The sequence below is a fragment of the Pezoporus wallicus genome, unplaced genomic scaffold, assembly GCF_028554395.1.
Source record: "Pezoporus wallicus isolate ANWC-B61680 ecotype Strahan unplaced genomic scaffold, APGP_CSIRO_Pwel_v1 contig_8166, whole genome shotgun sequence".
In the NCBI taxonomy this organism is placed as follows: domain Eukaryota; kingdom Metazoa; phylum Chordata; class Aves; order Psittaciformes; family Psittacidae; genus Pezoporus; species Pezoporus wallicus.
This window is the reverse complement of record NW_026638114.1, coordinates 2,729,229-2,742,976: the sequence shown is the minus strand read 5'-3', so window position 1 is coordinate 2,742,976 and position 13,748 is coordinate 2,729,229. Positions and strand designations below refer to the sequence as shown.

The following is a 13,748-nucleotide window of genomic DNA, read 5'->3' as shown; positions in this document are numbered from 1 at the left end:
CTGTTTCTCTTAGCTTGTGGAGTATTGCTTGTATCCTGTCCATGGTGATTATCCAAAACAGCAGATGTGGAGTTCCATCTTTTTGTCTGTCTTTCCCTTTTTTTTTTTGTTTTACCCATCTTTTTTCCCCATTTTATTTTTTCTTTATCCTTTTTCTTCATTTTTCTTTTCCTCTCCTCTCCTTTTTCCAATTTTATTTTCTTTTCATTCCTTTTTTTCTTCTTCTTTTCTTTCCCCTTCCTTTTCCCTCGTGTTCTGCCCTGCCCATTGAAGGCAGCTCAGCTCAGCTCAGCTCAGCTCGGGCCGGGCCGGGCCGGGGTAGCTCTCGTTAAGCCGGTCCCAGCGGACGCTGCTGCACCCCCCTTTGCCCGCTGGAGCGCGTCCCCACCGGCCCGGGCCGCTCGCCTCCGGCAGGGGGCGGTCTCGGACGCGGCTGCGCTGTCACGTGTCCGGAAGGCGCGCGTTGCCATGGCGATGGCGGGATGGCGCCGCGGTACTGGGCGCTGCGGTGCTGCCGCTGCCGCCTGTTCCAGGTGCAGCAGGTGAGTGCGGGCCGGGCCGGGCCGGGAGCAGCGGGGAGCGGGCCGGGACTGACCCCTCCGCTCCTTCCTAGGCCAAGCGGAGCGGGAAGTGGAGCTGCGGCGTGTGTGGCCAGCGGCAGGCGGTGCAGAAGGTGAGGGGCCGGGGGGAGGCCTATGTGGGGGCAGCACCCAGCGAGGCGGAGGGGACGCCTGCGGGATGTTCTGGCTGCAATTAACACCTCAGCTGATTAAATCACCTGCGGTGGAGCCGCACGTCGTGTGTTTCCCTCAGCGTTGTGCTCCTTGTTCACAGCTTTACGGCCAAGGGTCTGCCCTGGACTGTAGGCGCCATGTCCAGAAGCTAAACCTGCTGCAGGGTGAGGCAGAGGAAGCAATCGGGTGGACATCCCGGTACAGTGTTTAATCTTTACCTGCTCGTCTGTTTACATGTGCTACGGCTGAGGAGTACCTCTTAACACCTGGGGTGCCCGTTACCTAATTGGGGCTCATGGGAGGGTTTTACCTGTTGTAAAGTTATGGCACATGCTAGTTCTGTCATGACCTCATAGGAATAAGCGATTTGTTTGGTTTAGTGCCCTGCCACATTTCTTGTGACAAGGATTTTTTTCCAGGTACGTTTATTTGATCAATAATGTGCGTTGCTCACACCTTTACCCGTGAAAATGCATGCAGTAAAGTTCGGTTTTGGAAGGGTTTTTCTAATTGCCTTATTTACTGTTTGATGAGCTGACTGTGGAAATGCCCATCTCACAGACTGGCCTCAGTGCAGAGGTGCATCCTCTGACGAAAACGTCCTCCCCTCTGGGTGCTGCTGCTGGCACCAGGGGTTTCACACTGAATCTGTTGTGTAATTCCTGCTGCTATTGATAAAAAAAAGACTTGTTTAGTGCGGACATTTGGGTGTTAATTCCTGCTGGGCTGGAAAATCTGGGTAGCACTTTCCTGTTTATTTCGTTCCCAAATCTGTTTACAAATCACCTGATCTTGAACCGGTCTTGACCTGCTCCAGCTTCCTTTTCACTCAAGGTTATTTCCAGAAAGCAGTCAAAGCTTGTTAGATAACTGAGTTGCGTAAATGCTGTGCTTCAGGGTTGAGCTTTGGGAGGAAAACTCCTTGTTTGTTCCCTTTATCAAAAAGGGTTATTCCTAGTCTCAAAACATTGTCAAATAACTTCCCTTTTTTCCATGGTAGCTTGGGATATCATTAGTGGGGTTTAACCTGTGCCCCAAAGACACACTGGGACATCGTGTCATAACATCCCTAGTTAAGAACAGTCAGAATTTATCATTTCATGATTAGCAGCTTTAGAGCAAACTTGTTACTGTGTTTGTATAGAAACTACAAAGTTTCTATAGAAAGCCATTCTCTAACTAGTGTTTTCACATATTTGGGCAATATAGCTTGCAAATCCTTAATTTGACATAGCTTTTCTATAGATCATTTATTTTTCTGACATGCTTCCTATCTAATCCCTTGTGCTGTGAGTAGGTGATTTGAGAATTATAAACCATCAGAGAGAAATGTGTTCTAGAAACTCTAAATCTCTCTTTTAGGTGCGTAGAAGACTCTGTGAATGACAGCAAAAATACAGCAGCCCAACATGAAGACAGCTCAGTCCAGCAGGTAAGATACCTTCAAAGCTGAAGTAAATACCAACCCATACTGACCCAGGTGAATCACAGTGAAATTGGTGATCCCTTTATAAGGTTCAGACAGCTGAGATAGTGTATGTAATCAGAGAGAGAACAAGATGTGTACAGAAACTCTCTGTTCCACTGGGGCACTGAACGTAGGAACATGACACAGGAACATGTTCTAACTGACTTGTGATTTGAGGCATTCAGCACATACATAACAATGCTAAAAATGAGAACTCTGTATATTTCTGTTCTCAGTCATTTTCCAATCTTATAGGAGGGAAGGGCAGAAGTCAGTCGCTGGAGTAAATATTTGGACAAGAACAATGAAGATCAGGAAGATGGGGAGGAGGAGAGAGGTACAGAAAGGCAACAGTTCTGTTCCCGAAGGAAGAACACTGTGGAAGAACAAAGGTACAGAAAGACCTTTAAATTTTGGTAATTCCTGCCCCTGAGCGGTGACATTTGGTTTGGACATGTGGGAAGTAGCTCAGCTCTGACAGCTCAATAAAGTACAGGTTGTAGTGTACAACCAGAGCTGAGCAGGGATTTGGTATATGGGGATAAAACTTCTCTTATTGCTAGAGCCATGCATTTTGTGAACATTTCTGGTGACTTGTGAAATAAAATCACAGTGGAGCTAATCTGTCTCTTTGTGAATGGTTTTCTTGGCCAGGAACCAGAAGAGCTTCCTCTCCAGTGATGCTCAGGAGTACGCTGAAGAAAATGAAGTTTCCCAGCTTGCCTACCAAGCCAAAAAGGTTAAAAATGGTTATTTTAGTTGTAAAAGATGCTTCCTGCCAGTAAAGTAAAGCTTTCTCCTGACTTCTTTTATGTCATCATAATTTTGAATTTTTATGAGTCTTCCTCTGCTCTTCTATTTGAATGATTGAGGAAGAGAAAAGAAAAAGTCAGGGGTTTCTCTCTTGAGAGTTTTTAGTCAGGTAAAAATAATGCCACCTTGTGTAGGCTGAGTGGTTGAGCCAGATTCCTGCCTCAGCACAGCTTCATTCTGTGGTGCTTTGCCTTGTTGAGCAGTGGCACCTATGTAGTAATGCAGCGATTAAATTTACTGTGATGACCTGGAGCACCAGAAAGTTGACCTGGGTCTCCAAAGCCCAGAGTTCATAGGCCCACCCAGTGCACCAGCCCCAGCTCTGCCTCAGAGGGCTGGTGAGGATTCGGGTGCATTTGAAGGACCCGAGTGCTCTTTCTTTGCCTGCTTCTGTGCAGCTTGGTTGTGCATTCTGGATTTGTAACACAGCTCTCTTTCTTCTTACAGCACAAGAAATGTTCAGTAGCAGTGCCTGATCAAGATGATGGAGATGCTGTTTGTGGACACAGCATGGCTCCTGCTGTCTGTGAGCCCATAGTGCCTGAGAAGAATACACCAACCCCAAGTGCTTGTACCAAACCCTCCAAGTGGGAAAAATTTCTCTCACGTTCTAATAGCTACAGTGAAAATGCTGCCAGGATCACCTTATCACCACAGGAGGGCAGTGGAAGGTTGGGGCTACACAGCACGACTGCTGCAGATGCTGATACGGTCAGTAGATGCTCAGAACAGGCCCAAAGAACTCTATCTCAAGGTACAGGTTTTGAATTTAAAAAGTGTGTTGCTAGCACTGAGCAGATTGGCTCGAAACTGCCTGGCACCATGGTGCCCAGCATCTGTTGCTCAGCTGGGGAGGATGTGTTATTCAAAGAACCTCAAAGCCAATTGATAAGGGCAGGATCTGGTGTCATAGACACCACTGCAGGAAAGTGCTGTTCAGAAAGCACAAGGAGAGCAAACACCTTTGTTAACTGTAGCAATGGGCCAAAGCCTAGCATCATTTCTTGTGAACACCTCTTCTGCACAGGTGATGAGTTTGATGATGATCTCTGATTAAGTTCAGGCATGTTTGGCACTGCTTTCTTGTTTATCTCCGTAATGTAGTTGGTATGCCAAGTACTGAGGCAAGATTTACTGTAAGCATTGAAGGACTGCATTATTAAAGCTGTTTACTTGCTGCACGGCTGTGTCTGGGGGAAAGGCATGAGGGTGGAAGCAACTGTTGCAGGGGACAAGAACTAAGGTTATGGAGTGTTGTCCATCAACCTCATCAGTCAGAAATTAGAAGGGAAGTAGGTCAGCTTGGGAGGAGAAAGTGCCCAGGCTCTAAGGGTTCCAGGCCAGTACAATTAAATTCTGTGATTCATTCCTCATTATGAACTACAGCTTTTTTCTCCTGTATCACCTCTTTGTTGAGGTCTCCCTTAGCAACCCTTTCTTCCAGAGCAGGCTTCAGAACCAGCAAAGCATTTGATTCTCTTCATCAGTGCAGCCCTAAGGGTACCCAGAGGTACCACAGCCCCAGGCTCCTTCCCTTCCATAGGGAGCTGCCTGCTGAAAGCAACACACTCTTAGCCTGGTCCCTCCACTTTTAACTTGGGTAGTTAAACACTCACAGACACTGATCACAGGAAGTAGTATTTATTTTTCCTCCATTCTACAAGCACTTAGAAACATGAGACAAACTCTTAGCAGGAAGAAAGATGAACCACTGAATGAGTTGTACTGTGTTGTCTGCTTTCAGTTAGAAGGAAAGTGCTTTGTGTTACACAGATTACTACAAGTGAGGTGGCTGCTTGGAATACTGGATAGCATCTAGTGCTGCCCCAATGTCGCAGTTCTTTGTCTGCAGGAGTCGAGTGAGCCATCCACCCTCATCAGAGAATCCCATGGAGAGCATCTGGGACAGAGACTCAATAAGGCGAGGGTCTGCTTCTGTTAAGAGAAGAGTAACTTAAAGTTGAAGCACTTCATGTAATTGGCAAAGTAGCCAAGGTAATACTCATATTAGGTAGGTTGGCACTAACCCTGGTAAATCTAGCATAGCTGATTAAAAGCTAGGAGACATGCTCCCCTTTGTCTAGTGGGAGGGAGATACTTGAGATAGGAGATATATCACCATACCCCCCATCACATGTATCACACTCAGCTGTAAGAAAACAGCTGAGCCAGACTCAGCTGGCCTTGCTGCAGGGCTGTGCACTGTTGATCTAGTTTAAGTGGCCTTGTATACTGTCACTGGCTCCAACCAAAATAATGCTGTCTTAAAGGCACACAAGGTACTAGTTCTTATTCTGCATCAAAAGGCTCTCTTGAAGAGTACACTGCAAGGACATGATTTAGGGTAACACCTTCTTTTATTTTTCTCAAATGGCATATTAGTCTAGGGGCAGAAGTCTTACTAAGACTCAGCTGCCCATATTCAAGAGGAGAACCAGGTGACTCTGTCTCTAACAGGATACAAGAGCTGCCATGCCTGCAGATACAGACAAGTTTAGCTGTACTGTATGTGACCTTAGTTTCTAGCATCTCTAAGAGCAGGTATGCTTATTCAGAGAAGTTGGCAGTTCCTGAGTGAAAATTACTCTCTCCGTGAAACCTGTACACGTTCTCATACCTGGTGGGAGATGTGGGTAGAGTGCAGCTTCTCGCAGTCCTGTAGGTCCTGGCTGGGGAGGATCCCGAGATACATCCAGGGAGCTGGGACCAGTCTCTGGCATTTGCAGGGACTGAAGTTCACCTGTGGAAGGATCTACTTCTTTGGAAGATAAATGGGTCCAGTCTTCATCACCCCCTGATGAACTGCTGGACTCACTCTGTTCCTGAAATGGAAAGAAAAAAGTCCAGATGCTGCAGTGCTTTCCAGGTAGGCTGCATGCTCCTGCTATCTGCCTTTCCACAAGAAATCCCAACACCTTTGCTGTAAACTTGTAAAGCAAAGGTGCTGTGTATCACTTAATCTGCTGGTATCTTAATATTCAATCCCACAATGCATGCTAAATAATGATCTTCCTTTTTAGTAAAGCCTCAGCAAGTAAGTTACTAAATTAGTGTCACAGTTCTTGTACCTGGGACTGGAAGCTGCCATCCTCCGTTTGTGTGGGCACAGGATCTATCACCATGTCTTGTATCTGCTCTGCAACAGTATTTACTTCTGCAGCAGGCTCTGTGTTATTCCAGTCTGGTTTGGTCTGAACATTCTGGTTAGAAGTACCACTGCTTGCCTCAGCATTGCTCTTCTCTTGATTGGGAGCAGCAGGAGTCACTTTGCTTCTCTGTCCTCCATGTTCCACATCAATATCAACTTCAATACCTAGAAGTGCATTTGAAATGGAGGAAGTCTTACAGCAATTTTTTCCAAAGCACAGTCTTAAATGAGCATGGATCAGTCCTCATCTAAACACTGTGAGATTTCTGTAATCATACAGTTTGCCATCTTACATGTAGCTAAGCACCAAACAGTCATCCTTTATCCTTTAGATAAGCCATATAGAGAGTCAAGGCAGGAGTCATCCATGTCTACTTGAGGCAGGCAAACTCCTGAGTCACCACTGACTTAACACTAGTGTTACAGTGGTGACATGTTAGTGAAATCTTTTATTTCCTCCCAAAGGGGGGCTCTGAAAAGGTACTGAGTGGCTGTTCTAAGCCTAGGCATTATTAGTACCAGGAGTAAATTAAGCCTCTGAGGCTTAGTAGGATGAGGTAGTTCTGGTATCAGTCCCAACAGCTGCCTGCTGCTGTTAAAAGGACCTTTAAGCCAGTCTCAGGGATTGGGATAACAAACTGTAAGCCACTTACCCAGGGGGCTCAGAAAAGCTGCCACACTCTCCCCAACATTCTTTAAGAAGGTGACATTGGGGTCCTGAGGCTGGCTGTTAGTAGAAGCTTCTAGAAAAACAACTTCTGTTAGCACACACAGATGCTCAGAGGGAAACAGCACCTACAGTTATCCCCATGAGATCTTGGTGCTCGCCTCCTGTCACTCACATACACTGACAACAGCAGCATAGAGACAAAAATCCAACTCTAAGCTACCTCTGGGACAGAAAGCCAGTGGCATTAGCATTGTTAAGGCTCATTAGCCATGCTGAAAGGCAGATCTGGAGTAGTGACATGCTTGACCTAACAGTTTGGCTTGGTTTGGTTCCAGATACTCTCCTCTATCAGCATCCTCATTGACTGCAGGGATCCAAGCATGCCTTAAAAATAATCCCATTCTGAAAGGTGCTAATTATTTCAAGCAAATTAGGTTAGCTCCTATGTCTATTTTTCCACCCACATTCTACCCTGTGCTGCAGAACCTCAGCTAGTCTGGTTCCACCACCACCCTGCTTACCAGGGCATCTCCTCTTACCTTCCCCAGTGGGTGGACTAGAGGCTGCAGTGCTGGCCTGGGCTTGTTCAGAGTTCTGGCATGGAGCAGCAGGGCCAGGATACCCCCAGCAGTGCATCCATGGGAAGGGGGGCACACCATGCCGCATTTTACGGAGCCAGCGTCCTCGGGGAAGCCACTGCAAGGAGTAGAGTTCATGTGACTCTGTTCACACAGCCCCATTCTGAGTAATCGAAACTCAAGACTTAAATCTGAGGTAGTTCAGGAGTTCCCCTCCACAGATTTTACCCACCTCAAATGGATTCAGCAGTGGACTTTGGAACATCACCATGTTGTGCTCCTTGTGGATGCCTTTACCCTCGCAGGTGCTGCACAGGTCATAGTCTGGGCAGACAGCGCACTTGAACCTGGCACCCACAACCGGCCCCTCGCAGCCATCGCAGATCACGTTGGGGTGCACCATGTCACGGGGGGGCTCCTGGCTGCACTGCGAGCGATGCTCCCGCCTGCACTCCTTTTTCTCTATTAAGGGAAAGGAAACTTTGCATCAAGAACAGGTTACTATTTAAAGGTTGGAAATCAGGCAGAGGAGAAGGAAGCACAAGCAGCTCTTGTTGGTGCAGTATTGACTTACTAGGTCAGTTTATTTTTACACTGGCTGCCAAAGACAAGCTTGGGGGGGGGAGCATGTAAAAGAACTTCAACCAAGTGCAAAGGGGATCCACAAAGATACCTGCTCCTCTAAGTGGAGCATGCCTTATCTAGAATAAACATGCCAAGAGATGTGTTATGGATTAATGCTGTACTATCGAGTTTGGCTTCTCATCCTACCTTCCTAAGCACTACAAGAACAAAATGTTTTTGAGAGAGGGACCCAGGAAGAGATGCCAGGAGGCAGAACAGGGACAACAGCCACTGGCTTGTGTGGCTCATTAAAGGGACTGCAGATAAAGCTTTGCAGATATCCACAATAACAGAAGGGAGTGTCCAAGCACTCAATACACTGGAATTAAGGCTTCCTTATGCATTGTTGTGAATATTAAAGATACCAGGACTAGGCTCATGTTTCCAGGGAGCTAGTATGCAACAGTGGCTCACACTGGGCCAGCCAAGATGACAGGGCTAGGAGGAAACTTGTGATCTGCTTGCCCCACCTCAGCAGGAAGAATTCATATTCTGGTGTATTACCCTGCCCTTTATTTAACCTCCCCCCAAAACACCGCCGGTTCCACCAGGCCCTTGAGGACAAAGGGAAGGGTTGGTGCTGGTCTCTCCCATTTTCGGCACCCTGCCAGCAATGTGCCCAGCACGACATCGAGTCCTGCCGCCGCCCTTCGGGGCTGAGCGACGTTACCTTTGATGTAAACACGGAAGACGCCATCCTGCATGTAAGGCATCGCCATCTCCAGCTCCTCGTCGGTAGAAAACGCGATCAGGTCCCCGTCTTCATCTAAAAGAGCAAAACGCAGCATTAGGAGCCCGGTCAAGTGTCACAGCGGCAGCCCGTGCTGGGTACCCCGGGGGTGACAGCGGGGAGCCCGGTGCCCTGAGGCTTCCCCACCGCCGGGGCACCTCTCTCGGGGCCTGACCCACCGCCGTTCCCGCAGAGAAGCCACCCCCGGTCCCCGCTCACCCTTATAGTGCATGCGGAAGGCGGGCGGCGGCCCGGCCCGCAGCAGCCCCTGGAAGAGCTCGGCGATGCGGTCATGGATGGCCTGGTAGCGGACGGGCAGCGGTAGTGCGAAGCGGCGGATCTCGCGGGCCGCCTCCTCCTTGCCCAGCAGGTAGGCTTTCACCGTCAGCGCCGCCATGGCTGTGGCGCAGCAGGAATTGCCGTCGAGAGGCCGGGAACGGGTGAGCGACGGGGCGGTAGCCTCGGGAGGCCCCGTTCGCGCCGCGGAGCTGCGGCCGGGGTGGTCCATAGGGGTCTAGGGGAGCGGGGCTGTGCTGTTCGGTGGAGCATCACCGGTGACCGGGCATTGGGGATCGAGTGCGGCGGTCACTGGGTACTCACAGTGGCCTCCAAGACCCACTGGTGGGCAAACATGACTGCAGACGTGCAGCGCACCTCGGGGTCCGCTGGTCCCCATCGCCTGCGTTAGCTGGAGCAAGTGCTAACACAGCACTTGGCCACATTGGTCCTGTTCATCACCTTCATAATGCCAACCCGGCCAGGTGATGGAGGTGGGATCCCTGTGCCTGCCCCACTCTTGCTGGGTGACAGCACCCATCGGAGTGCTTCACATGCTCTGCGTGGCAGGAATAACTAACTCTTAGGCTAATGCTCTTCCCTGAACTTGGTGTTTCAGAAGGGGGGCTAAAAATAAAGATACTGATATAAACACAACTGACATTAAGGAGGATGTTCTGGGGGCTTTCCAAGCTGGTTGGCAGCAGTGCTCTCGTGCAGATCAGATACAGTTGACAGGCCTCTTAATCTGGCCATGGGAGTCCAGCTGGCAGAACACACCATCTGTGCCATCCAAGGGTAATTAAATAAAGATGGATCGATGATTATTAGGTGCCTCGTTGGTATTAATTCCCTCTCACCCAAGGGCCTGACCACTCTGACTATTGGTGACATATTTCTTGGTTTAAGATAATAAAAGCTCAGGAGAAACTGTAATGATTTACCATCTTCTGCAATCAAGCAAAGGATAAGTTTTAATTGCCACAATGGGAAGGTAAGTTTTTTTCTTGACCTAAAGTATATATGTTAAAACACTTGGCCTTCCATATAGCTACATTTTTGTCATTGTGTGGCAATTTTGACATTGCATCACTTCTCTGGAAAACACTATTTACAATAAAAAGATTGCCCTTTTAAACTTAAAACCTTTACTAGTATTTTCTAGGAACTTCAATTTCCAGGTATTGCATGGCAATATTCAACTGTGAAGCCATGTGTTTAAGTTTAAACATGAACAGATTCAGATTTAAGCATGATGATGTGGCACAGGGAACGATTCACCAGCTTTTACAGCACGAGATATTGAAAGGTTTGGGCACGTGTATCACATTCACCTTCCCTGTTTGCTGTGTGTATTCTTATTTCTGAAAGCGTTGGTGAAAGCTACTGACTTGACATCATTGGATTATTGCTTTTCTCTATAAAATGAGAAGAAAGGTTAGCAGTTGTAGGACATGCAGCACAGGACACTGCCAATGCTGACTCTGCCTTGCCAAGCAACACCTCCAGTGTGTCCATCTCACACTGTTTCTGAGGACCCTGATGGCCGCTTTTGGTCTTGTTTGTAGAGAAAGAGATTTGTATTTTGGGACCCAGCCCCAGCACATCCTTTCCTTAGGAAAGGTTGCTGCCACCTTAGACAGGACTGATTGCCTATTCCCCTCTCCATCACGCCTGGGTGTTTGAGGCACAGTGGGTTGTCCTCAAATTGCTGGGTCTTTTCAAGCCACTTGTGTCTCCACATTAATCAATGCATTTATCAGGTGATGCACGAAATTGAAATCAGAAATCTAAGCTTTCCTCCACGTGAACCTTAATCCAGTTGGCAAACATGGAAGCGGCCAAAAGCCAGAGGGAATTTCCCTCCTCCTGGTGAGAATGCTGAGTCACGCTCAGCTCTCCGGCGGTGACACCATGCACTTTAACAAAACATAAGGAAAACAAGGCTTTCACCAGGCTGCTGTGAGCTTACCTCACCCGTCACGGGACACGGCTGACTCGGTGAGTCATCTCCTTCTCTTCCTCCTCGAGGTCGGGGATTTCCTCCCAGCAAGCTCTTCTCTGGTCCAGACCTTGGACCTCCCTCTCCCTGCGTTTCCTATTGCCCCCAGCCCTGAGATGTGCCTCTGGGCAGTTTCTCAGCCCCCCGTGGAGGCTGTGTGAGCAGCTGGGCTGTATTCCCACAGATGTTGAGATGTTTTTCCCTCTGTTTGCTGGAGGATCCGGGTTTTGGCATTCTCAGCGTGAAGCTCTGGCTGTGTGGATGTTTTCTTATGGTTCTTTAGGAATCCCATAGCATCACAGCAACCCCTGCTCAAAAAGTGTTTTCTCAGCCCTTGATGCTGAGCACCCAGCTTCGCAGGTGGATGTGGCAAAGGAACAGCAAAAGGGGTGGGGAAAAAAAGCTGTTTGAGTTTTAAATTTCAAATGTATAGAGGAAAGGCTCAAAAAAGGAGCAATGAGTGTCCCTGCAGTGCTCTGCTTTCTCTCTACACCCACTTTCTGCTGGGAAGTGTTTATAAACGTTTGGTGAGGTTCTTGCTCTGCAGGCACGATCACCAGAATGCTCCTTATGGCCAAACTTTCATGTTCACAGTAAAGCCCTGACAGGATGAAGGCTGGGGGGTCTATTCCTCGATTGCAAATCACCGTAGAGGCTGGTGATGTTCCAGAGGGAATTCTTCCCTAAATCATTGCCCCAGCCTGAGGCCCAAATCACTGCCCTGGCACTCTTGGTGAGGAGGGGAAGGTTTGTCCTGTGTGTTCCCACAGCTCTGGCAGTGATGAGTGGTGATGGAGGGACAGCGCAGAGCCCCAGCGGGTGGGTGCTCACTGGACTGGACTGGGTACTGCAGACCACACGCTCCTTCCAGATGCTTCTGGAGAGGTGCAGGATGCTCTGGACACATCAGTCAGATGGCAGTGACTCAGCTTGATCCCATGATGGTTTTCCTCCTCCTCCAGCCCAGTGAAAACAACTCGGTGCCTCTGAAGCAGAAACTGTCCTTCCTCAGCTGCGCAGGCAGAAGGGAAAGCTGGGAGGGTTTATTTTTGCTGTCTCATTTTTGAGGTTGAGTCTTTCTGAAGGTTAGCTCTGCCACGTCAGGTGTTTACCCAGGCTCAGCACCACTTCTCATTGGTGCGACATGTAACTTTTAAGGGCAGGAAACTCTGGGACGGTGCTTTCACTGAGACAGAGGAGCAGACAGGGAAAACACTTGGAAAGCAGGCACAAAGCACAAGCACACTGCGGGCGGCGTGAAAATACTGAAGGTTTTCATGTTCCCAAAAGCGTGCAGGAATGCCTTGCAGCCTACACAAATTGCTTGGGGTGAATGTTGCACTGAGAACCTGATGTGTGGCTTTTGCCCTGAATTAAAGCATCAGCATGTCAACACAGCCAAGGTAAACACCCTGTTGTGATCTTCATCTCTGGTGGCTAAGGAGAATTTAGAACACTTCACAGCAGCCTATAAGACATACAGAAAATGAAGTTACTTTGGTTTATGAGACAAACAGCAAGTGCTGTTTGCCTAGGGAGGACTGAGCCCGAACTGCTCAAACTCCAGAGCCAAGCTCTTTAGCGAGCTAGATAAAATCAGCTACAAACCTGGATTACATTCCCTATCTAGGCCTAACAAATGTTTTCTCTTTCTAATTTCTGTAATGGCCTCAGGACCTCTGGGCTGCTTTCGGAGTGCTCTCCATGGAAGGCCCCTTATTTCTGCAGCATGCTCAGTATTGCCAACATCAACTGTTCAAAGATCATGAGATCGCCTTAAAACAACCGTCTTCTCTCTGTTTATTTGCTGCTGGGGTTTTGAGTCTCTGCAGTTCATATTTTAGACTTTGACCGAGACTCAAAGTTTGCTTGTTAAAAACAGAATAAAAGCCAAAACTGGGATAAAGGGAGGGATTTCAAGAATAAAAGGGAACTTTGCAGGTCTGAGAGAAAGATCACAAGCGCTGGCAGTTTTGCTTAGTCCCTCGTTTTTCACAAGAGAGCCCAAGGTTTCTGTCATGCGAGGGTGCTATAAAGCTCATTCATTTCTTCAGACTTTTATGAAGACAAAATGTAACAGCAGAAATGAGATTAAGCTTTATCCTTGGGAAAGAGCCTAATTAATTGTCTTGGAGAAATTATTAATGCTATTCTGTTCTCTTCCGCTGCAGACACACCACATACCCCGGGTGGCAGGAGCGTTTTGCACCTCTGAAAATAAACCAGCTAACATCTAATGCTCTAAAACGTGTCATGTTATCTCCCTAAACTCTGTCACAGTGGTAGGATTTCATGCGCCTTTCCCACCAGCAGCTCTTGCTTGTCTGCAGCCTCTGGGGAGGGGGAGAAGTTGCCATTAATTCCTGTGAACCCTCTGTGTTTAACACAGGTTTAAGGCGAGAAAGCATGCGGGCTGGGTGGGACAGAGCTTCTGGGGCTTGTTTTCTTTGCTCTGCTGGTGAAAATGCTGTCAGTGGGATGTGCTGCTGGCTCGTGTTCTGTGGTGATGGTCACTTGGGCAATGCCTTGCAAAATCCAGGGGAGGAAGCACAGATTCCTCATTCCTTTCAGTATTCCCAAGAGTGATGTTCAGTGCATTGCCTCACTCAGGGATGTGCCCGGTGTGAGCCCTGCAGCTCCTGGCTGGCTTCTGGCAGTGGAGGCAGAAGCCTGGTGCCATCCAAAGGGCTCCCTCTGCCGATTTC

At 48.3% G+C, this 13,748-nt stretch overlaps 2 protein-coding genes across 5 annotated transcripts; one reads left to right on the top strand and one right to left on the bottom strand.

Moving 5' to 3' along the window:
- Nucleotides 1–463: 463 nt before the first annotated feature.
- Nucleotides 464–4,196, top strand: MRNIP (MRN complex interacting protein). The gene is made up of 7 exons (XM_057409534.1): nt 464–542; nt 614–673; nt 835–932; nt 2,097–2,166; nt 2,458–2,594; nt 2,857–2,941; nt 3,463–4,196. Exons 1-7 carry the CDS (start codon nt 483–485, stop codon nt 4,066–4,068), a joined length of 1,116 nt encoding a protein of 371 aa, XP_057265517.1. The 5' UTR covers nt 464–482; the 3' UTR covers nt 4,069–4,196.
- Nucleotides 4,197–4,640: 444 nt separating this feature from the next.
- Nucleotides 4,641–11,037, bottom strand: SQSTM1 (sequestosome 1). Of its 4 annotated transcripts, none has more exons than XM_057409530.1 (8): nt 11,014–11,037; nt 8,706–8,801; nt 7,644–7,873; nt 7,373–7,529; nt 6,817–6,906; nt 6,084–6,328; nt 5,633–5,837; nt 4,641–4,950 (listed from the first exon to the last, which is right to left on the bottom strand). In XM_057409530.1, the coding sequence occupies exons 2-8, from the start codon at nt 8,752–8,754 to the stop codon at nt 4,793–4,795; spliced, it is 1,134 nt and encodes a 377-aa protein (XP_057265513.1). In that variant the 5' UTR covers nt 8,755–8,801; nt 11,014–11,037; the 3' UTR covers nt 4,641–4,792. The 4 variants fall into 4 exon arrangements, with proteins under 4 accessions (XP_057265513.1, XP_057265514.1, XP_057265511.1 ...); XM_057409531.1 differs by lacking the exon at nt 11,014–11,037 and adding an exon at nt 8,985–9,231; XM_057409528.1 differs by lacking the exon at nt 11,014–11,037 and adding an exon at nt 8,985–9,223 and having other exon boundaries at nt 6,817–6,903.
- Between the last annotated feature and the right edge of the window lie 2,711 nt (nt 11,038–13,748).